The sequence below is a fragment of the Hetaerina americana genome, unplaced genomic scaffold (assembly GCF_022747635.1).
Source record: "Hetaerina americana unplaced genomic scaffold, ioHetAmer1.1.p SCAF_6, whole genome shotgun sequence".
NCBI classification, from domain to species: Eukaryota; Metazoa; Arthropoda; class Insecta; order Odonata; family Calopterygidae; genus Hetaerina; species Hetaerina americana.
This window is the reverse complement of record NW_027287205.1, coordinates 81,435,982-81,448,755: the sequence shown is the minus strand read 5'-3', so window position 1 is coordinate 81,448,755 and position 12,774 is coordinate 81,435,982. Positions and strand designations below refer to the sequence as shown.

General features: G+C 37.7%; 1 protein-coding gene across 3 annotated transcripts in view; it reads right to left on the bottom strand.

Annotated features, from left to right (window-relative positions):
• Positions 1-12,774, bottom strand: part of LOC139695386 (RNA-binding protein 25-like) — a 36,896-nt gene that overhangs the window by 3,262 nt on the left and 20,860 nt on the right. For all 3 annotated transcript variants that reach the window (XM_071594115.1, XM_071594117.1, XM_071594116.1), the window contains exons 10-14: positions 11,540-11,672; positions 10,533-10,699; positions 6,979-7,308; positions 5,848-6,164; positions 5,519-5,692 (exon numbers count right to left, since the gene is read on the bottom strand). In XM_071594115.1, coding sequence (XP_071450216.1) covers positions 5,519-5,692; positions 5,848-6,164; positions 6,979-7,308; positions 10,533-10,699; positions 11,540-11,672 — 1,121 coding nt within the window. The remainder of the gene's footprint in view (positions 1-5,518; positions 5,693-5,847; positions 6,165-6,978; positions 7,309-10,532; positions 10,700-11,539; positions 11,673-12,774) is intronic.

The window sequence follows — 12,774 nt, the reverse complement described above, 5'->3', positions numbered from 1 at the left end:
AAGTCACAGGGAGCCAAATCAGGTGAATTCGGTGGCTGTTGGATGGTATTTGTTGCATTTTTCGTCAAAAAATTACGAATAATGATAGCACTGTGCGACGGTGCGTTATCATGGTGCAAAATCCACGAGTTTTCTGCCCACATTTCTGGTCTCTTTCGGCGAATTGCTTCACGCAAACGTCTCATAACGCCCAAATAATACTCTTTGTTTACTGTCTGGCCTTCTGGCAAAAATTCATGATGCACTACACCGTTGTAATCCATGAAAACCGTCAGCATTGCCTTCTTTTTTGACTGAAAACGACGTGGTTTTTTTGGTCTCGGCTCATTTGGTGAACGCCATTCACTTGCCTGATGTCTGGATTGCGTGTCGTACTCATAAACCCACGTCTCGTCTCCAGTAATGATCCTTTTGATGAATGTGGGATTGGATTCAGCCTCGCAAATCATGTCTTTTGCGACGTCAACACGGTCTCTTTTTTGCATGAAATTGAGGTCTTTTGGCACCAACTTTGCTGCTACACGACGGAAACCCAAATCATTAACCACAATGTCTTGGGCGGATCCATAGGCAATGTTCAAGTCCTCCGCTATTTCTCTGATGGTTAATTTGCGGTTATTGACCAACATTTCTTTTACTTTATCAATTTTTTCACCGACTTTCGATGTCGATGGTCTCCACTGCGTTCATCATCTTCGATTGACTCATGACCACTTCTGAACCGCTCGTGCCACTGGTAAACGACCGTTTTTTTTAGAGAATCGTTGCCGAAACACTTTTCCAACGTCCGTGCGCCACTAAATCCGTTTTTTACGCAAAATTTAATACAAGTTCGTTGTTGCAAATTTAAATCCATTTCTGCAATTGTAAAAAATCGCCAACACACACAGAGATAGATGTACTCTTGGCTACGTAACTTTTGCAAATGTCAAGTTATGACACTAAGATTTAAAGGGAATATCAACAACAGATGTACCAATTTAACAAAAAAAACAGAACTCAAATCGGAACGATGGGAGCACCACACGGTGGTTATTCCGGGAACTTTTTGATCAAGGTAGTAATAGACAAGGAGGTTCAAGTCTGGGCTATTCGGGGGCAATGACTCGTACGAGCTGGACACCATCCTGTTGAAAGACATATTGTCTCCCTGAGCCCACGGTTACCATCCCACCGTGTCACAACATTCATCAAATTTGCCAATTCGCACAATTCCTCTGAAATAAGCACCCGAGCATTTCCTCGAACGAGGTTTCCTTGCCGGGTTAGCAATACCTTCCCCAGACTTCTATAAAGCATTACTCTTAGCCACAACATCGTAAAGAGTTGATCTGGGCTGCCCGAAGAATAGAACTATTTCACTGGGTGAACACTTTCAATAATAGCTGCTCTTCAATTGTACTCCGCAATTGTATGTAACATCTCTGCCATTTTGATATTATGACTGTATACTAGATGCCTACAGCTTTCCCAAATGCTAATCATGACCCCTAGTGGAACAACCAAATGGCAGGAAATTCAAATTGAAATTCATCTGGAGATAACCACTGCACCCTGTAGAGTAGCAAATGAGAGAAACTTAGCATTAGGCTAAATTAACATAGTGGACTCCTGTTATCATATCCCATGCCTGATGCAACCTTGAATTCAAAACAAGCTAACTAGTGAAATAAATTAACCGGGATCACTCTTCTATGGCAAGTTTCAATTGTAACATGGGTAGCATAACTTTGGGACAAGTGATTTTTATGACTGTTATTCATTGTGTGGAAAGATTGCATTCTCAGGCATATAAGATGCACTTTTTTTATTCAAAATATACTCTAAAATCAACCTGCATCTTATGGACCAGGTTTCCAAGCCTGTAACTTGTTTCCTCCAGAGAAATGTACTTCCCAAATTCTCAAAACAAGATAATTCTCCAAACCCAAGTCTGAAACTCCCGAAGCAACCTCCGGCAGACTACTAACAATGGGCTTTATCTCATCGGTCCAGAGAAGGGGTAATTAAAGTTTTGCAAACCTGTGTATTTTGACAGGGATTTGTCCATTCTTTCCTCAATTGTGAAGCACTATATGGACCACTGAGTTGATTTCCGCATATTAGGAGCAGTTAGATGGAAGCAATTATTCAAAATTTGATTGAGGACTTTTAGATGATTCTATAATATTTTTCTTGGTTTACTGCATGAATCCCTATGTTACCCATCAAAATGGTACAGTGTTTTGGTGCTGTGCACATCTGCAGCCTGTTTGTTCACGATTGTAGAAGTTCAATTACATGTAAATAATATTCAGCTAAACAAAAGTCAGCTATCTACCCATTGGAATTAATTATTAACAAGCAATGGTCCGGTTAACTAGGGCTGGGAATTTATTTTCTCTTCCTGCCGAAAAAACCTACGAGCTTTTGCTAAATATTGAAATGATGTCTTGACTTGACGGAATGATAATTGAGGACAGAGACCTTTCATTCACTCATACATTTATGCACAATCCGTACAATGTAGTGCCATTTTTTCCACGACGAAAAAGCTGCAGTGCCCTAATTCAACCATAAAATGTATATACACCTACCATATTGCCTTATATCCCACAATCGCATACACATATAACAAATATAGGCATTCGTCAAATGATTTAACACAATCCTTTCCAATTTCATTTCTTTGAAGCAATAAATCTCTTCGATCAATTCTTGACAAGGGCAATTAAAACTGTCAACAGAGCCATAATTATCTTACTCACATATCTTCCAAACACTGCAGTACTTTCAAACTACCATTTCAGAGCCAAAATCAGAATGCACTTAGGTTTTTCAAATCAAATTTTCCTGTCTATTCAGGCAATCTTACCATGATTAGTACAGGTTAAACTTCAGCTACATAAAATATCACAATCTTTCTTGAAGATGAACCAATAATGAATTCTCTGCTTTTCTTCAATGGTAAAATGATGGAATATAATATAACTGCAAATGGGTAAATTCAGTACTTGAATATTTTTAGAGGATTAAAATTTGGAAGGAACTATTCCTTCATTCTAGACTACAACAGATGATGGGATGAGCTTGGTGCGGTTCTGACGAAATAGTTTTTGATCCACAAGTTTTCCTTTTCTTTACATTGTTTCCTATGATTACCATCATCATGGTTAACTTACAGCTGAATGTATAATGCTGTGTACACACTCGATTGTTATGCAAAGATTAATTTAATTGCACAAATATAAAATTAACTATTATCCACTTATGAAAATAACTACATTAATACTAATCTACCGATGATATACTCAGGAAATCTTCTCCCTATCAATGCAAATATCCTGGCAGATTGTGCCAGTCACATCCTCAACCCTTTAATTTATAGAAATATTTATCAAATATGAAAATACACAAATGCTATCACACTCGGCATGATACTCGCCTGCACAATATGGATTCGGGTGACGTCACGTGTAAATAAGTAGTAACGAAAGATTTCACTGTCTCTCAAAGAACTTCCCACGAGACTTTCTCATCTTCCATTAACTTCTTTGAATCCTCACTTTTCTACCTTCCGGTCGACTCAAAAAGTTATCTCGCTCGGTTACAGACTTGTGTTTGGAGAATTCTCGAGAAGAAAACATTTCATCTATTCTCATTGACTTGGGCACCAGGGGTACACGGGATAATTTCAACCAAGAAACAAAAGCTGATTTTCCAGAATTAAACAAATATATATTCTTTCCTTGAGACAGAAAATGTTTGCCATTATTATAAATGTCGATAATATCACTGTTTTGGGTCATTAGTATGCAACAGAGTTTTAATATTTTATTTTAAGTGCTTCTTAAAATAATTCCTGAATAAATGGTAAATGTAGCATACTAAGTTACATCTCACAATTGGTGCAGACACAAAACATAGTATGTATTAGGCCTACATGTGCATGTCGCCCCTCTGCTGACACATGCATGCTGTGTATCCCTCTGAATAGACTTGACAGGACAGATAAGAGTCTACCGGCATTCAACCTTAATTAGTAAGATTAGTTCATAAAGGCATAGAAAATGGTTGCTTTTAACATAACTTTTGATAATATCAAAATAAAAACAGAAAATAAGCATTGCATAAAAAGTTATGAAATGATAATGACAATAACCTCTCCTGGAATTTTAAGAGAGAACGCTGCAACACAATATTGAATTTAGACTTGAATTCCTTACATATTCTTCAGAAAATGGAGAGTGGGCAGCTGAAAGGCATTTCGGCCAAGTGACGATGACTTTCACTGATTCTACAATGAATCAACATTGATAATCATGCAGCTGCTTATTTTTTAATGTAAAAATTCAATTTTCTTCACATTAGGCATAAACATCAAAATAATTTGATCCTTTCTGTCAGATCTAAGCATATCTCATACGCTCTGACCTGAAAGGTCAGGGTGCATCTAGTGCTAAATCTTAACGGCCAGGAAACATGGTATTCCGTAAATAACAAAGTTATTGACACTGAGGCAGTCATCGCTTAATGACATCGCACATTATGAGTATGCATGAATTTTATTTTTCAATAAGCCCCAAACAATAATTAAACAAATCTTTTAAGTGTAATTTAGACTATTATTATTAGGTGATCTACCGGTTAAGGTAGGTTTTTGGATGGACAAAGCTACTAAATAAAACATTTTGTGACTCCTAACAAAACACAAAATCCAGCATCCTACTCTACATCAGGTCCCTCTTCATCTCCGAGTACTTTCTTCCTCCCTTCATCCCGTCCAACATCCCTATCCTGTTCCTTCCCTTTCCTTGTTTGCCTAGCATTCTCCCCTCAATCACAGTCTTCAACATCCCGCTGCCGGTCAATACCCCCTTCATCCACTTTTCCTGCCTCAATAGGATTGTTCCCAACGAACCCCTCTCTTCACCCACCATACCAAGTACTTCCTCATTTGTTTTCTTCTCTGTCCATTTAACCTCCTCCATTCTTCTCCACACCCACATTTCAAAAGTCTCAAGTCTACATCTATCCTCCTGCTTCATTGACCACGTTTCCGCGCCGTACATAGTTGCGCTCCATATCAAAGTTTTTATGAGTCTTTTCTTAATATCCTTACTCAACGTCCCTCTCATCAACTCCCTCCTTGTAAAAGCCTCTTTGCCTAGTGCAATTCTTCTCCTTACGTCCTTACTACTTTGACCTTGTTGGTCCAAAACACTTCCCAGATACGTAAACTGTTCTACCTGCTCTAGTTTTTGCCCTCCTATTTTGTAATTTACACTAGTGATGTTGAACTATTAATGCTAAACCATTCACAATGTGTACGCATGGACACTTCCAAGCATTGTACAGCAATCGAAGGTACTAAACAGTTGGCAATGACAGGGGCAAAATAACTGGGCAGCAGTCCCTGGGCACCTTAAAAACTTCACCCATGTATTAGGGTGAACTCGATAAAGAATGCCGAAACCATTAATTCACATAATAATGCTAATGAGAGAAAACAAACAGCAAAAATGATAAATATCCTCACCTAAAGGGACTAGTTTCCGTTTCTTTGCAGATCCTAAATTGCTATCATCATCATCATCCATATTGAACACCTCCTTCACATCAAGCTTCTTCTTTCTCGATGGTTGAGTGGCTGCCGCATTATTCATAAGTAATCCAGCATTCGGAGAGGGGGAGTTACCCCACTGCATTGCTCCTGTAATAATTAAATTTTAAATGCTAAACAAGAAAAAACCCTTCAAATACCAAAATGCCTTTTAGACCTTTCAGATTGTATCAGAGAGAGGTTTCACCATATTTACATAATTTCCAAACACATCCTTGATAAAACAGGGCCTAAACTGAACGTACCAGTGGGCTCGAGGGCAGTGTTTGAGGCTGGAATCGCTGACGCTGGACTTTGCTCAGCAGAAGAGACCATGGACACCCGACTCATTTGGCTCTCGTCTTCTTCCATCCGTGGCTCCCGCCGCCTCTCCATCTCCAGCTGCCCCCTGTCCACCATATCCTCGTCCTCCCCATCCCCGTCCTCTTCCATGTGCATTGGCTCGGCATCTACCCCATCGTCGTCATCATCATCCACATCCTGCTCTTCCTCGCACGCTTCGTCTTCAGGCTCTTCCACTTCTGGCTCCGGAGGCTGCTGCTCTCTCTCCATTATTTCAGGGCTGTGGGAACGTGCACCAAGCAAAGTGAGCACAAGAACAGTCATCGATAGCAGAGCATTTCTTTCAAAACAGGCACTGTGATAATCATTTATGGACATCTAAAATTCAAATTACAATCGAACATAGGAAATGCAGAGGACAGCCTTTCACATTTGTCTGAGGACAATTGCTTTGCATCTTTGATCCCTTAAATAGGAAAAGTCTAGCAATTTAAGACTAAATGGTAGTTTATAAATATGAAGGCATCCATTAAATTAAAATTACCATGCATAGAATACCTACTATTTGAAAGCCTTCAAGTTAAATCATTTTACGTGAAATGGGAATATATACAATATCTCAATTGCCAACCACGGAAATTTACAGAATGTGAAGAACAACTGGATGACAACTGATAAGGACTCAGTAGAGGGGGGTTTTCCACATAATCCAAGTGTTATTCTTGGCAAAAATAACAGAAAAGTATTTTATTGCTAAATACTCTGAATTCCAAACCATAGATTTCAATATTAACAAAAAGTTGAACAAATCCCCAGCCGATTTTAAAAAATTATCTAAGGCCAGGTTTTATAATTTCCCGTTAACTTTAACTTCCTGCATTGCCTAAGTTTGAAACAGACCAATAAACAGCTCAATAACTGGCAGACAACATTACTATTGTTACAATATTCACATTCATTTATGAGCAACCTCATTTGTTTGTAGAATGGAACTTGTCAGTTATCACCAAGTTAGGATTAATATTAATTAATGATTGACTTAATGGGACATTATCAAACTAAATCTTATAAATAAAAAGTAACTATAAACTTACGGAGTTTGAGGAGGTCGTGGTTGGATGTTAATGGAGGGGGGTTCCGGTCGAGGGGGTGGAGGTTGAGGTCTCGAACTGCGATGCGTTGGTGGAAGAGGTGGGGCTTGCTGGGGTCGGCCAGGGGGATCCACCCTCACCAGGATGGTTGGCCTGTACTGTTCTTCACGCCGCCTCCTCAGCCTCTCAAATTCTGCTCCGGGATCTGAATGCCCTTCGGCAAATATTCTCGTTTTCAGCTCCTCCAACTCCTCTCTTTCCCTTTGCCTATCCCGACTATCCTGCTCACTTTCCTTCTCACGCTCAGCAAGCCGCCTCTGCAGTTCACGTCCCCTGAAACAGCAACATAGTGAGTCATAGATCGTGAAAGCCCACAAGTATCTCTATATTGTACAATTTGTCTCACACAGTAACTGCATTACATTTGAATGCATTAAAGTGGAGATGCACAAATACATGAACAATGCACAAATAAATTGTCTATGACTCATGTTTTACTTTAAGTTTTATATTTATTCATGCCTGATCCATTCATTATAGGTAAATCATATAGAACTAGCGAATCTACCTTTAGCAAATATAATTAGAAATATAATTAGGAAATGTGGGTGTGGAGAAGAATGGAGAAGGTGAAATGGACAGAGAAGAAAACAAATGAGGAAGTACTTGGTATGGTGGGCGAAGAGAGGGGTTTGTTGGGAGAAATCCTATGGAGGCAGGAAAAGTGGATGAAGGGGGTGTTGACCGGCAGTGGGATGTTGAAGACTGTAATTGAGGGGAGAATGTTAGGCAAACGAGGAAAGGGAAGGAACAGGATAGGGCTGTTGGACGGGATGAAGGGAGGAAGAAAGTAGTCAGAGCTGAAGAGGGGCCTGATGTAAAGTAGGATGTTGTGTTTTGCTAGGTGTCACAAATTATTAAATTAGTAATTATGTCCATCCAAAAACCTACCTTAACCGGTAGATTACCTTAAAAAAAAATAATTAGGATCAATTTTGCATAATGCATTTCTAATATCCAAATATGTGAAACAAGCCCTTACTGGTGAAATACATATCAATGCCAGTTTCTACAAACCACCACAATAGCTTGTTTTCTATATATAATGACCATACAACAATAGAGTCATTTCGCTTCTTGAATAATGGCTTAAATGTGGAAGTTTACTTCAGCTACAGCACATAGAAGTGTACCTAACATTTCCCCATTAAATTGCTTTGGAGGTTCAGGATATGGTTAAATAAGTTGTCATGATGAAAGCACATTATATGAATCAACACTGACAGAGTCACTTCACTATTGAGAAAGGATAACTAAGACTGATTAAAATCACTACACTGATGATTGCAAGATCTACAAGCAAATTAATAACATTTCTGACTGTATTCACCTTCAACTTGCCTTACATAAAATTTCCCTATGGCGTGATACCTGGAGGCTTAACTTAAACCCAGGAAAATGCAACATCATGACTCTTGCTCTGAAAGAAACACTTGCTTCACAGAAATAAAAGATCCAATAGCACTCCATTCGTACTTCTCAATAATTGTCCTTCCCATCATATCATATTGCTCTCACATTTGATCCACCTTATCCCCAACTAATCTTAAATCCCTCGATTGCATCTCTCACTTCTTTGCCAAAATAGTCAAAACACCGAGTCCCACATTTCCACAATACGTATGTCCTCTATGTTCTGTATTTTTTATCCATTTCTAGTCCCCAAAGAGGCAGACTTAAAGCTGATTTAAAACTCCACCATAACACTCTAAACTCGACTATTGATTGCCCTGAACTGATCTCTCTCTCTTCAACTTCAGGATATCAACCCGATCCACCCGCACCCACTCCCTACTCCATCTGCCTATTCCTAGAATATCTCTCACCAAGCGCTCACCTGTATTTCGCCTCTCCTCCCTTCTAAATTCACTCCCTCACGCTGTCGACCCCTTTAACTAATCATGCAACAATTTCACCACCCAATCTTTATCCCACCTTTCGATAAATTAAAATTTTCCCCCGTCCATGCTTGGTTCTCTTTCTTATTGTTATGCTGTTATTGTCTTTTGTCCTCTTTCATTTTTGTTATATTTTTCACTGTAAATTGGCACTACTGCTGTATGTGACTAATTTTTTAAAATAAATAAATAAACTTTTTTTGAGCATGCACTAATGTTGATCTACTTTTTCACTCATTTATCAGGAAATTTATTGCATTTTAGAGGAGGTCAAAGTTTTCCTGTCGGTAGCAGATGAACATGTTGCTAAAATTACAAAAAGTAACAGAAACCTTGAATGTTTGTAATTATTTTAATGCCTGGACAATTGTTCATTGAAATCTAAATTAAATGAAAACTAAATGCCCAAATGAAAATTCAAGAAACATTTAATGATGAGCGAATGGTATGACTATCTTACATACAATTGATATTCTATCTGATTCTATTTACCAAGTACAAGCAATTATAATGGGTGTATATAGGGTGGTTTTTGAAATGTGGGTGTGAAGAAAACTGGAAAATCAAAAAGGAAAATAAAAAAAGAAGTGCAACGGAGATTTGGGAATTGTTAGGAGAAATAGAAAAGAGGCAGGAAGGATAAGTTCAGAGCCTTTTAATTGGCAACAGCCAGCTAAAACTGTGGTAGAGTGAAGAATAATGGCCAAATGAGGAAGGGGCAGAAGTGATTCACATAAGTTACCAAATTAATAACTGTTTTATCAGGCATGAAGTTCCACACACAGAGATGAGAATGATGGGGAGTCCCTGAAAGAGCATTCTTTTGTAGATGTTCCCATGATTGGCAATTTACAGTGTCTACGTTTGTATTGAGTAGAATATCAGGTTGTTTTTTTTTGTTCAGAGGCAAGTGAATGTATTTTCGCACAATTGTATAGTCTGTGCCCATCCAAAACCTACCTTAGCAGGTAAAACACTAACCATAATAATGACATCATCAACTGTTGCTAAAGCACAGCCAAAACCAGAGCCACTTACTATGGACTCCCTATCATACTTCAATTATTTTTTTAAGAAGTTGTTTGAGGAGGTAAAACTGCCAAGTACAATGTTACTATAAGGTTACAAGTATGAATGAGGTTGCCGCTCCTAGTAAGAACCATAATTATTTCACACTTCTATGCTTAGCCATGGCAACAAAACTATGGAAATGCACCTGATGAAACCAATTCATAAATAAACAATGGACTACAAGAAATAAACTCGTGGTCATTTCAAAAGGAAGGGAATACAAGGAAATTGTTTATTCTGTGGAAAAATAAATAAAGAATTCTATAAATTATCTCATGCAGTTGCTTAGCTGACAATTTACAAATTTCTACACCAAATAACTTTATTTCACAATATTTCCAAAAACAGTAAATTCATGTTCACTGTAAATGCAGTTATCAATTCCCTTGTGGTGTATTTCCACCCAGAGAGACCAGGATTTCTGTTACCAAGCAAAGTTACAAAAGTTGATGCTCTATCAAATTACAAATTCAAATGTAAATTACATGTTATTGATAATTACATAATAAATTATTTACATTTACTTACTTATAGAACTTGGGGTCATCTCTTTCATCGTCATAATCTTCAAGGAATTCTTTCAACCTCTTCGCCTCCCTCGACTGTTCCTCCTGTCGCAACCGTTCTCTCTCCCTTTCCTTCTCCTGCTCCTTCGCTTTGCGCCTCTCCCTCCCTTCCCAATTCCGTAATCTCTCCTGTAGGCAAAGCAAAATTATAAGTCCATGTACCAATCCTCATCAATGAAGGTACGATGTCAGAGACTACCAACGAGAGCAGGTGGTAAACATCAAAGATAACTGAGGGCACCCCTTAAAATTTCTTAAATTAGAACATAAAAGTCTTTTAGATGCAATACAAACTTCGGCAAGAAATGAGATACATTTCTAAACAGATTTCACCTTGTAATAATTGTTTTTGACTAAAAAGCTCAACATACACATTAATATATCATAAATAAACTTGAATAATACTACAAAAATAGATTTTTTTAATACCAAATAAGAATCAGAACATTGCCACAATAATGACAAAGAAGGCAAAAATACTTCACAAGGTCATAAAACCGACCAGAAACAAGAGAATGGTCTCCTCTTGTTTCCCCTGAGAGAATGAATGTCGATTGACACAAAGGCACTAAAATGCATGCTAGTGGCAATTGCAAGGTTCCAATGAGCCATGCAAGATGGACTAAGGGGAGGGTCCCATTACACGCTTTTAACACATCTTCAAAACATGAGAAAACAAAAATTTTTAAGTACTTCAAGCATGCCCAAAATAATTTTTTTATATTGAAATGCTGAAAATAATCCCTCACATCAATTTTTGATTTCCAGAAATTTTCTTCACACCCCTTACTTTTCAAGGATAAATAAACATCCAGGGCACTGCCGGCAACAGTCAGAAATATTAACAATTATCAAATTCACCTAGCAAAATAGCATTAGCAATTTCACGCAATGCCAGAAGCTGCTTATCATTTTATAGATTCCCTTAAACATTAAATAACATATTACTTACACAACATTTTGTATTACCTGGTATGCTGCCTCCTTCTCCCTTGCTCTCCTGTCCATTTTCTTTTTCTCTTTCATTTCCTCCTCCTCCTCTCGTTCTCTCATTAAATCTTTCTCTGACTTCTTGGCAGGACCATCATCTCTATCACGAGATCTAAGCAATAGCAGAAGAACAATGACCATCAACAAAATGCCAAGGCAGACATGCAAAACGTAACCCTTAATTACTAATTTTTCTAACACTCCTCCCAGTAGGTGCTTCAATTAGTCAACAGAATATCATAGAGATGGTACTCATAGCATTGGAATAGGTTTGCTTTTACCAAGCCTCATCTACCACTTAACTACTCTGTTCGCTATATCCATCATGTGGTTTTATTTACACAGTTGATTGAAGCAACCAACTTTTGTTTATCCAATAAATAGAAAAAATAAGCTTTGTGCACTCTGTTAACCCTTTATTCAAAAGGGTCAACAGCGAAACACTAAAGCCAAATTGGATGAAGTCTACAGGACATCTGCTCATGTGTTTGTGACTTTGCAATTACGTAAATGAACTCAAATGGGTCAAGCACAAGCGAACTGTTCGGGACATCGAGTGGAATTGACTTTCTCTATAGTGATTGACATACTTCATAATATGGGTCTGAATGAACAAATTAAATTTTGCAAACTAGTTGAGGCAACACACAAATCACAAGAAAATGTTTCCAATGTTGCTGGAAAGGCTGAAAAGATTTTCAACAATTAAATATTAAATTTTTCTTCTCCCTACTTTATATTTTCCATATCTTACATGCTTAGCATTGCACACCCATACACTTACACTAACTATGCTCAAATTTACTTGAGTTTTTTAAAACTACCATTTAATTTTTGCCTAACTGGCACAATTTTTCAAACCTTAACCAGTATTTTCTTTGATTTAAAATTTTTGACTTACAAGAACAAGTTTTCCACTATGCAATTTTAAATAAAATAGCCAATTTAGTATGCACTGCCAAAGAACTAATATGAAAGAATCTTATCCTTACAAAATAATCCACTGATGATGACACGTAATACACTGGAAATCCTTTATGCTGCCAATGCCTTAAAAAATGTTTGTTATCCAGTGATTCTCTAATAACTTATACAAAAGGATAACACAAAAACTTAACAATAAATACAATTGTAAAAAATAGGTGTTAAGTATTGGCTTGCAGTCCCTGAGGGACAGAAAATGTATGTTAAATGATAAATTCAACTTATGAAAC